The 12406-nt window shown below is 34.8% G+C and overlaps 1 protein-coding gene across 7 annotated transcripts in view; it reads left to right on the top strand.

The window, feature by feature from the left end:
* Positions 1 to 12406, top strand: part of FGF13 (fibroblast growth factor 13) — a 615132-nt gene that overhangs the window by 585634 nt on the left and 17092 nt on the right. For all 7 annotated transcript variants that reach the window (XM_053699239.1, XM_053699234.1, XM_053699238.1 and 4 more), the window contains one exon: positions 12219 to 12406. This exon is cut by the window's right edge and continues 11 nt beyond it. In XM_053699239.1, the coding sequence (XP_053555214.1) occupies positions 12219 to 12406 (188 nt within the window). The remainder of the gene's footprint in view (positions 1 to 12218) is intronic.

The raw sequence follows: 12406 nt of genomic DNA, 5'->3' as shown, positions 1-12406 counted from the left end.
TTCATGTTGGCTTCAATGTTTTGTTTGACATGGAAATTAAACTGACGTTTTCTGAGAAAATAAAAAGGATAAGCAATAAGATAGAACTAAGGTAATCCGTTTATCTTTCTGGTCTGGTCTGGTTTGATGCTTTTGCAATAACAACATGACCATACACTGGGATCTCTGATCTCCCCAGGAAGTGTATAAGGCTCCACACCTCAAAGTAATTGTACATGGGCTACTAATATTTTGTCACACAACTGTTACATGTATTGACTCATTACAAATTAAATAATATCATGTCCCTAAAATTGTGTTCTGATAATGTAGGCTGAAAAGTCTTAGAATAAAGATCAGAGCAAGAACAATAAAAAGAAGATACAATGCAAATCCCTTATACATCTTTTAACCCTCAAGCAAAAACCACTCTATATTTAAGAATGAAGACAAATCATTTATTTCACTTCACTAACCTTTCAATGCCATCTGCCAGTTCATTCTTTAGCTAATAATGCTCTGTGACAAGTAAATCAGATGTTAGTCTCCAATGGGTGCCGTATGCTTCACTAATTGTATTTTGCAAAACAAGGCATTTTAGATAAAGCTCTAAAGAAAAGGGTATTTAACTGGGTATCTTGTATAGATTTTCAGGTTTTTGGTTATGTTTTTAAAGTCATAATGTTATCCATAAATGAGATTCTTCCAATTCTCTAAAACTCCAAATCTAAAATATAGGTAATGGTTTCAAGCATATAATGAGAGTGTGCTTTTCATCCATAATACAGGTCTCATGCAATTAATTGCCATTTTGTTTTGCAGATATTTTCAAACAATAGACCTAGAAATTACATCTTAGTTCATTAAAGCTCTGTAGGTGTGCTTCAAAAAGTGGCAAGTTGAAATTATAGCTGCAAGTATTTATTAATTAATATGAAAATAAGCCATCCTTAACCAATAAAATGGATGTTTCTAAACTTTCTAGAGCTCAAGACAAATCTTGATTGATACTATTTCATACCACCCAACAATTGAATTCTTCATCCTATGTAGCTGGGTTAGTAGTTGGGTTGGCCTGGAGGTAGTGTTAGGTTAAGGTTATTTTGGATAGGGGCTGGGAAAGGGACAGTCTGGGGAATTACTGGATCATCATATGGTTTGGAAAATTGAGGCAGAGCTCTCAAACTGGGGCCCCGTGCCAAATGTGGGTTGTTTGAGAGCTCTGATAAGTAGATTTTACTTAGCTTGTCTCCTTTTAGCCCCTTGGCTAAAATTAACTAAGGTGTATTTTTATTATGTAATTGATTATAAAAATGAGTTAGTGATACAACTAATAAGTTATTGATACAACCTGTGCTATAACCAGTTAATAGTGATTGTCCAAAGAGTGTATATATGACAAAATAATTACAGAATTTCTTTACATAACATAACTGGGCACTGCATCCATAAAGCTCTTAAAACACTTGGGCTTTACTAGAGAATACTTGGGGCTTTGGTCTTTCAATGATAACTACCCTGAATAAAAGAATAGCTTGAATAGAAATGTATCATCTAGTAAATATTGGAATTCTTCATATCTAATGTATTACTATAGAAATTCAAGATTTGAGAAAATACTAACAGCGGTACTGTTTGCAAATGGAGGCACACGTCTATAGTCACCCTGGGTGTTATCCAAATAGAATATTTTCAAATATTAACTTGCAATAAGGTTAGTATAAACAGAGAAAATAGGAAAAGTTATGTCGGTGGTTAACCCGTGAGAAGCCGTATATAGTATGATAAAAGGCAGTCCTCAGCTCTCAATAATTCGTTATCATAAGCATAAGCATAAGCACTTGTATATATCTGAGCAATATCAATGCACTTAGAAATGGATTAGTGTCCGTATCAAACTTTAGTCATAAGTCCTATATGAAAATCATACGTGAATATGCCGACTCACCCGCTTTGATCCTCAGTAGAATTTCACGAGTATCCACACTTCGCGGAAATGAAGCTGTAACTTGCTCCAACTACTCGTGGAAAGAAACTCAACAGGAATGTAAACTTACGGCCGCCGCTGACAACGTACTGCTCCTGCAGTGACTCCGGTCAGGTAACTTCCTTTCAAGCCGTTTCCAGTATTCCTCTGAGATTTTAGGCAGTTAGATCCAATCTGCCAATGGCGATCCAGATGCGGGGTCACGTGATGAACAATTGACCAATCATGTGCAATGCTCGTACCTGCTGCTTGTCTGCTTAGCTGGAGCTCTGTATCGGGTAAATCAATAGGTCTGCCTGGGGTTGCCTGTAAATACTTGCAGATGAGGGGTACCATATACAGGATTCCTTGTAATCCTATCAAGACATGTACAATAGAAAAAGAAGAAGCGGTCCCGACATCCAATAGGTTAAAACAACAGCTTTATTTAGTCCATTTAAAATATTAACATGGGTCACACAGTAAAAAATAGATTTTACGCGTTTTCGGCTCAGTGCCGTACTCATAAACCTGATTAGACACAGGTGAGTGTCTGTTTAAAAAGGTTACAAACATCATGGCTATTGGTTGGTGTGTAACACACCCCTATTAACCATGTAAATACAGAATCTGCAGAAGTAATAGAACACTTAGTAAAGCATTGCTCTGATCAAGAACCGGTATGGAACTATAACAATATATACCTGATATTAAGCTACATATAATTCCAGACAAAAGATTCACTTGGTGCAGGTGTATAAATAATACAAATATATAGATATATTTTGACAAGCTGTTTAAATAACGGCTGTGACTATATTGTACAGACAAATGCACTTAAGATCTAATGTATCCTATATTTAATGTGCCTTATTCAGGAAAATACTATTTTTGCACCATGTGCGTTTATTTTATCATATGTATTGTGTATAGTTTTATAGTTTTTAACTACATAAAGAAATTTATTTCCCAATTTAATCTTTAATCTTTACTTTTCACTCTTATTTTTCGATCATTTGATTTCTATATGGTGCCCATAATAAATGGATCATTAGTGCCAAAATAACATCAAAAATTTCCTGATCATCATCTATTGAATAGTGAAAAATAAATATAAAAAATCAAAAAGCATACAAAACATGTATTTTGATCACAATGTGATAGCTTTGTATTGTACATTTGGGAAAAGGATGAATGAGTGAACGAAACACCTCCTTTGCATATGTTGTTAAATGAATGTGTATGTGTGCACTGGACCATGAAACCATTTATTTCCAATGGTTGATTATATCGAACTCAGAATTGAATCCATTAGGAACCATAGTATTTAGTTTCATGATCCAGTACACCTACTGTTTCGCCAGGATCTCGTAAATATAGGATACATTAGATCTTAAGTGCATTTGTCTGTACAATATAGTCACAGCCGTTATTTAAACAGCTTGTCAAAATATATCTATATATTTGTATTATTTATACACCTGCACCAAGTGAATCTTTTGTCTGGAATTATATGTAGCTTAATATCAGGTATATATTGTTATAGTTCCATACCGGTTCTTGATCAGAGCAATGCTTTACTAAGTGTTCTATTACTTCTGCAGATTCTGTATTTACATGGTTAATAGGGGTGTGTTACACACCAACCAATAGCCATGATGTTTGTAACCTTTTTAAACAGACACTCACCTGTGTCTAATCAGGTTTATGAGTACGGCACTGAGCCGAAACACGTAAAACCTATTTTTTACTGTGTGACCCATGTTAATATTTTAAATGGACTAAATAAAGCTGTTGTTTTAACCTATTGGATGTCGGGACCGCTTCTTCTTTTTCTATTCTACATGTTAGTATAAACACTAATACCAAGAGAAAATATTGTATACAGCAACTGTCATCAGAAAAAATAATTAAAAATAATAACAAAGTAAATAAATGAAAATTGCTGTTAAAATGTCATAAGCACGTCTCCTAATGTGAGCGTATAGCTACAAACAAAGTTACGATTAGTCTTTTACCGCTCCGTATTTGTACCACAATTGTTCTTTTTAAGTTTTTGATAGTGGTTCCCAAGGCAAACAAGATACAATTAAAATGGTTACAAACCGCACTTGGTTCAGTTCAGGTTGAAGCTGTTTTGCCGATGTCCACAACAAGTAAAAGGAAGGAGCGGGTGTCTCCTTACAGGAACTCCACAGATCTTGCTTGAATCTGATCCGGTGCAGCTGGTGTATCACGGGGCTTCCACTGTGTGCGTCCCGTAGAGGCAAAAACTATGTGTAGGGGAAACAAGAAAACAGCGCATCCACGATTCACAGTAGAGTTTATTCAGGAAACACACCTACACATATAAAATTACACTTACAAGATAATGATGATAAAAGTGCCTGTAGCTCAAAAGTAGCTTGATGGTTATATTCCTGAGCAGTCCATACAGAGGTTTCCTCTTTATGCCGACCAGCAGCTTCCAATTCGACCTCCTTGCTCAGGCTTGAATACAGCAACTTTCTCAAATACACAGATTTAAAACTCAATATTCCTCATATCATGGGAATATAGAACACCCAACGCGTTTCCTCTGCTCACAGGCAGACTTTCTCAAGGGACATGTATTGTATGACTGATTCTATTCTCAGACCAAACTTAAATTTTCAATTTTCCCGCACTCATTACCTGTCTGTGGGAGGGTAACTAGTATACCATATTTCCCTTAATACATAGGCACTAGCACCACAAACAGTCAAAGAGATGTGCATTCTATGTCTTCACCTATTCCCTAATATAAAGAGAAGAGAGGATCTCCAATATATAAAAAATATTTGGAAATATAAAACCTATTAAAAATTCTATTAAAAAACTAACTTAATCACACTTATGATATTTGACCCCCATTATCTTGTAAGTGTAATTTTATATGTGTAGGTGTGTTTCCTGAATAAACTCTACTGTGAATCGTGGATGCGCTGTTTTCTTGTTTCCCCTACATATAGAAATTCATATATTTATTATATCACAGCAATGATGATAGGCTGGTAAATATTTACTCAACAAGCCCCTTCTGCCCTAATGGACTTTTGAACTATAAAATAAGATATATAAGAGTAGGGGGAGTGATTAGTTTGAGTATTACACAGTAATATATCAGCCCCAAATACATTCGGAATTCACTGCAAAACTTGTTGAAAATGTAAAATAATCATAAGATTTAAATAAGAAATCTGAGACAATTAAGTCACTAACAAATTGTGATATTATCAGTGCATGCATCCATACTCATATCTCACTGATGATACCCATGGTCATATACTTGGCATTCTTTATTACATTATAGTATTTTACTCTCAGAACTTCTGTATTGTCCACTGCAGGACCCAACCAGTTATCTAAAGTTTAATAGAATATGGAATAGAAAAATAGCATGTGGTACTTTTGGATGACATAAATAAAAGGTCTGCTGTTAGCAAATATAGTTAAATATTGTATTGCACCTGATTAAAGCCTTTAGCGTCTTGATTAGTGAACTTCTCTGGTTGAAATTTCAACGAGCGAGCCACAAAGCAGGGATTTATAATGTTTTTTTTCTACTGTTTCAGCCCACGCAATTGTGACTATTGGTTTCTCTTGGGATGTCTTAGTTTTGCCTAGCCGTCTTTCAAGCAACTATTAAATCTGCCGGTTTGTAAAGAAAAGACAAATTTGCTGCCTCCTTTACATGAACTAAATTCTCATAGGGAAATATACTCTTACTTTAAAGTGCCTTGTTTAAGGAGAGCAGCAGGCAAATTTGTCACACACAGCTATCCATCTCTCCTCACAGCATATCTTAAAGTAATTACAATTGACAAAACATTTCAACATCTTGTTTATGAATATTAAAGGGACACTGAACCCACATTTTTTTCTTTCGTGATTCAGATAGAGCATGCATTTTTAAGCAACTTTCTAATTTTCTCCAATTATCAATTTTTCTTTGTTCTCTTGCTATCTGTATTTGAAAAAGAAGGCATCTAAGCTTTTTTCTTGGTTCAGACCTCTGGACAGCCTTTTTTTATTGGTGGATGAATTTATCCACCAATCAGCAAGGACAACACAGGTTGTTCACCAAAAATGGGCCGGCATCTATACTTACATTCTTGCATTTCAAATAAAGATACCAAGAGAATAAAGATAATGTGATAATAGGACTAAATTAGAAAGTTGCTTAAAATTTCATGCTCTATCTGAATCACGAAAGAAAAAATTTGGGTTCAGTGTCCCTTTAATTAAATTATCGGTTGGTGGTTCAATATGGCTATACATAACTGAAAATTATACAATATTTGCATAAACTGTAGTGTTTTAACTTAATGTAATTTAATTTTCTATGTTTTATGTTTAATTTTAGAAAAAGTCCCAGAAATAGTGAACTAAAAAAAACCCCAATGTATATTCACTGGTAAATGAGCACAGGACACATGCTTTCTGTCATTTAAAACTGCATTCTCCAGACATTAAAATACATTTTTAGCAGTGGGTGATTATCTCTATTTAAAAAACAAAAAGGAATGATAGAGCAAATGTTCCCCTTTACCTTTGTTCTGTCATTTGAATGTTTCTATAGAATGCACTTCTATGTAACACTCGAATATTCTCAGATTTAAACTGAATTCTATGAGAATTACAGTGTTTGTACAGACACTTTCGACATTCTTTGTCTTATTATTTTTATTATTTTGAAGGAGGTCTTGCATTATCCAGCATTATTGTCATACATATCTCTTTTTAGCTGCATAAAAGGGATATTAAACTGCTGGGTACAACTACAGTAGCAGGTTACTACTTACCAAGCTACTGTTTTTCCTCCTGCAGCTCTTTTTAACACTGTTCTCTTATTTTAACTCATTACAGAATCCAGCTGGTAAAGCTCTGCTTTTTATACTGGGCGCCGACATCTTGTAGCTCACGTATTGTTACATTGTGTGTTAGGGGTAGTGAACTATCACAGATCTGCTTTTTGACAGCTGTAACTTGCATTCAGCTTATCTCACATAATATAGAGTGGACGTGTTACATTTTTGCAGTTTTTTGCACGATTTAAAAGTTAAACAACAAATATAAATTCCAAGATGGTGGTGCCCAGTGTGGAGATGCAGAACTTCACTAAATGATAATTGTAATGGGGTAAAAAAAAGAGAATTACTTTATAGCTGCAGACACAGGAGGAAAAACAATAGCATGGCGATTAGTAACCATTCTGTTGTAGTTGTACTCAGCAGTTTAATGTTCCTTTAATAGTTGGAGCAAATTAAACTCTTGTCAAATTTTTACTGAATATTTACTGAATATTTACAAGACAATATACTCATATTTAGCCATAGATAACATGTAAAAAATGTACGATTGTGTTTAAAAAACAAAAAACACCCATCCTTCCACTAATATGTAAGTGTATGAGCAGGATATACTTCAATATCAAGGTAAATAAAACTCCAGGTCCAGATGGAATATACCCAATGGTTCTAAAGGGAATTTAGCACTGTCATAGCCAAACCTACGGAGCCACAGAGAGCCCACGCAATATTTGCATGCTCGCGATTTACTAAAATGTATGCATATTTTACTAAATTGTGCGCATAAGAGAGAGGGGAGTGCAGAGAGGGACAGAGAGGGAGTCGGGAAGAGAGATAAAGGGGCTAAAAACTTTGCAAACATATTTTGTCTGGTTAGGCATATACACTAGTTTTGTAACAAAATAATAGGACATAGTTGTTTCCCTGTTATTATTAATTCTTATTATATAACTAGATGACAAAGGGAAACTTACAAACCTGTATTTTTGATTTTTCAAGAATCATTATCCTCAGCCCCCCAAAATAAAAAAAAAAACCCTAGCCTACAATAAACTACAAATAGCCCTTAAAAGGGCCTTTTGCTGGGCATTGCCCCAAAGTTATCAGCTCTTTTACCTGTAAAAAAATACAAATACCCCCCAACAGTAAAACCCACCACCCACACAAACAACCCCCCAAATAAAATACTATCTAAAAAAAAACCTAAGCTCCCCATTGCCCTGAAAAGGGCATTTGGATGGGCCTTGCCCTTAAAATGGCATTTAGCTCTATTGCAGGCCCAAAGTCCTAATCTAAAACTAAAACCCACCCAATACACCCTTAAAAAAATCCAAACACTAGCCCCAGAAGATTTACTTACAGTTTTGAAGATCCAACATCCATCCTTCAAGAAGCCGGGAGAAGTCCTCAACGAAGCGGCCATTATCTTCATCCAAGCCTGCAGAAGTCTTCACCCAGACAGCATCTTCTATCTTCATCCATCCGGTGCGGAGCGGCTCCATCTTCAAGACATCTGACGCGGAGCATCCTCTTCCTTCCGACGACTACGACGAATGAAGGTTCCTTTAAATGACGTCATCCAAGATGGCGTCCCTTATTGATTTCTATCAGCCAATCGGAATTAAGGTTTAAAAAATACTATTGGCTGTTGCAATCAGCCAATAGGATTGAGCTTTCATCCTATTGGCTGATCCAATCAGCAATAGAATGCAAGCTCAATCCTATTGGCTGATTGAGAACTTCTCCCGGCTTCTTGGAGGATGGATGTCGAATCTTCAAAACTGTAAGTAAATCTTCTCGGGTTAGTGTTAGGATTTTTTAAGGGTTTATTGGGTGGGTTTTAGTTTTAGATTAGGACTTTGGGCTGCAATAGAGCTAAATGCCCTTTTAAGGGCAATGGCCATCCAAATGCCCTTAAAAGGGCAATGGGGAGCTTAGTTTTTTTTAGATTTCTTTTTATTTGGGGGGGTTAGTTGTGGGGGTGGTGGGTTTTAATGTTGGGGGGGTTGTTTGTATTTTTTTTACAGGTAAAAGAGCTGATTACTTTGGGGCAATGCCCCGCAAAAGGCCCTTTTAAGGGCTATTTGTAGTTTATTGTAGACTAGGGTTTTTTTATTTTTGTTTGGGGGGGGGGCTTTTTTATTTTCATAGGGCCCTTAGATTAGGTGTAATTAGTTTAAAGCTTTGATAATTTCATTTTTATTTTTTGTAACTTAGTGTTTATTTTTTTTGTGTAACTTAGTGTTTGTTATTTTTTGTAACTTAGATATTTTTTTGGGTAACTTAGTAATTTTTTAGTGTAGATTTAAATTATTGGAGTAGGGTTATGTGTTTAAATATATAATATAGTTAATTTCATTTTTAGTTTAATGTAATTTTAGTATAAAAGTTAGGTTAGATTAATTATTTTTTTTAATATAATTTGTTTAATGTAATTTTATTATAATAGTTAGAGTAGGCTAATTATTAATTTAACATAGTTTAATGTAATTTTATTATAATAGTTAGAATATGTTAATTATTAATTTAATATAGTTTAATGTAATTGTAGTATAATAGTTAGAATAGGTTAATTATTAGTTTAATATAGTTTAATTTAAAGCTAAAGGTAAGTTTAAATTTATTATAAGATGGGGATGAGTTAATATTTAATATAAAGTTAGCGGGTTGTTAGGTTTAGGGGTTATTAGGTTAATTTAGTTTATGGCAATTTGGGGGGCTGGCGGTTTAGGGTTTAATACATTTATTTAGTTGCGGTGGGCTTCGGGAGCGGCGGGATAGGGGCTAATACTTTTATGTAGGTGGCGGCGGTGTAGGGGGTGGCAGATTAGGGGTTAATAAGTATAATGTAGGTGGCGGCGGTGTAGGGGGTGGCAGATTAGGGGTGTTTAGACTCTGGCTTATGTTAGGGTGTTAGGTGTAAACTTAACTTTTATTCTCCCATAGGAATCAATGGGATATTGGACAGCAGCGAACATAAGCTTTCAGTGCTTTCCGACTCCCATTGATTCCTATGGCATCAATTGAAAACCAGGTACACTGGGCCGGAATAGTGGCGAGCGTACCTGCTAGTTATTTGCTAACTAGCAAAAGTAGTCAGATAGTGCCAAATTTGCATTCGGAAAACATCTGTAGTGACGTAAGCATCGATCTGTGTCGGACAGAATCCGGCGGATCGTATGTTACGTCACAAAATTCTACTTTTGCCGGTCTGTAGCCTTTGATAAATAAGGCGAATCAAGGTGGAATTCCAGCGTATTTGCGGTTGATGGCTTGATAAATAGGCCCCTAAGAGTTCAAATTAGCATGGGTTTATGAGAAATAGATCATATCAAATGAATCTAATTAGATTATATAAGGAAGGAAGGAAGGATATAGATAAAGGTGAATCAGATGATGTAATGCACTTACATTTTGCAAAGGCATGTGGTAAAGTACCACATGAGAGGTTAATGTACAAAACTAAGGGAATGGCAATAGCTAAAAATGTTAGCTCATGGATTAATAACTGGATAAAGATAAAGAGCAACACGTTGTAGTAAATGGATCATGCTCAGATTAGGCAAACGTAATTAGTGGAGTCTCCCAAGGGTTCAGTACTGGGCCCTGTTCTTTTTAATATTTTTATTAATGACTTGGAGGAAGGATTAAATAGCAACATCTCTATTTTTGCAGATTATGCAAAATTGTGTAAGGTGATTAGGTTAGTGCAGGATGTAATTTCTATTCACAATTTAAAGAATGGGCTAGTAAATGGTAAATTAGATTTTATACTTGTAAATGAAAAGTTCTAAATGTTGGAAGTAAAAATATGCAGGTTACCTATTTAAATAGGACTAGATTTAACAAAATAAAGGAGGAAAAGGATTGAAGTGTTCTTATAGATTACAAGCTAAAATAAGTATGCAATGCAAGGCTAATAAAATAAATGCATGTATTAAAAGAGGGATAGATGCAAGGACAGAAAGCATAATTCTGATCCTATAGAAATCCCTGGTATGACCTCACTTTGAGTATGGAGTGCAGTTCTGGGGTCTAAACTTATAAAAGGACAATTTAGAATAAGAAAAAGTTCAGAGAAATGCAACAAAAATAATGAGAATGGATTATTTAAACTATGAGGAGAGGTTAGCTATATTGGGTCTGTTTACTCTTGAAAAAAGGAACTTGAGAGGTGATCTTTACTTTATACAAATATATTCAAGGTCCATATTCAGAACTGGCAGAATTCCAAGAAAATTGTTTATAAAATTGGTCACACTATAAGGTTATACAAGAACATTTAATCTCCAGCAACTAAAACATTTTTTCACTGTAAGAGCAATCAAATTATGGATCTCATTGTCCAAGGCGGTAGTGAATGCCAATACTTTAGATACATTTAAAATGGCATAGATACATTTCTGGCTATAAATAGAATTTGGGGTATGATTGCTTGTGTTAATTGTGTTAACTTCAAATTGTATTAATGTAAGTTCAATTGGCATCTTCTTTATTGTAAACCGAGTAGGATCTGTATATGTTGAACTTGACGGACTGTCTTTTTTCAACCTCATCTACTATGTTACTAAGTTATGTTAGTATGTTAACACCTTGATAGTTGCCAAACTCTCCCCACCACTCCACAGCCTAAAAATAAAAAAGACCACAGTAGTTAAGCACTGTAAAAAAAAATAATTAAAAAAAACTGCTAAACTCTATAGCACAATTTATAAAACAAATGGGGATATCAATAAAGATCCTTGGTATAATCTGCTGTGTCTCCTGCAAACTTTTAGCCACAGAGTAAGGTGTCACAACTCCACTGCTTCTAACTCATGTATGGTTCCACAGATGTCTCTAACACGTTGTCCCGAACAACATGTCAGGGGCATCAATGCATTTCTCTAAAAAAAATGGTTACTTTCGCAAGAGTAACTCCAGTTTTATAGTGGTTCCCTATTATGGCATCTATTTTGTGTTCTCTTTGTATTTTAGACTGTTGATTCATTGACAACATTTATTGTTTTTCCAGGCCCACTAATTACTACATTATTCACTAATGAAAGAAACAATAGGAAGCTTTTTGATTGGTTAAAATGCATAACATGGCAACTTAAAAGACAGGATTTGCAGTTTTTAATATTTTCATGTGTGTGTTGGGTGTATTGTTCCATTTACTTCATATGTTGCTGGCAGTAGGTTTTTAATCTGTTTTAGATATGGGAATATGCCCAACTGTGTTTTATTTGCTACTTCATAATTGAGACACATTATGTTGCATATGAATAAGGTATGATTATAACCATTATTCTCAGTGAGGTTCTATATTATGTAAGAATGGAATAATAGTATTATTAATTTATATTTTTTCAGAAGAAATGCTGTCAATGTTGTAAGGCTTATTCATTTTAGCATATTATATGGCGCTGTTGAAAATATTCAAACATATTATTTCTTCACAGGAACATTTTACACCGGAGTGCAAATTCAAAGAGTCAGTATTTGAAAACTACTATGTGACATATTCTTCAATGATCTACAGACAACATAAATCTGGTCGGAGTTGGTTTTTGGGTCTCAACAAAGAAGGGGAAATTATGAAAGGAAATCATGTGAAGAAAAATAAACCTGCAGCTCACTTTCTGCCAAA

This window comes from Bombina bombina, chromosome 1 (genome assembly GCF_027579735.1).
Source record: "Bombina bombina isolate aBomBom1 chromosome 1, aBomBom1.pri, whole genome shotgun sequence".
In the NCBI taxonomy this organism is placed as follows: Eukaryota; Metazoa; Chordata; class Amphibia; order Anura; family Bombinatoridae; genus Bombina; species Bombina bombina.
This window is presented reverse-complemented; position numbering and strand designations above follow the sequence as displayed.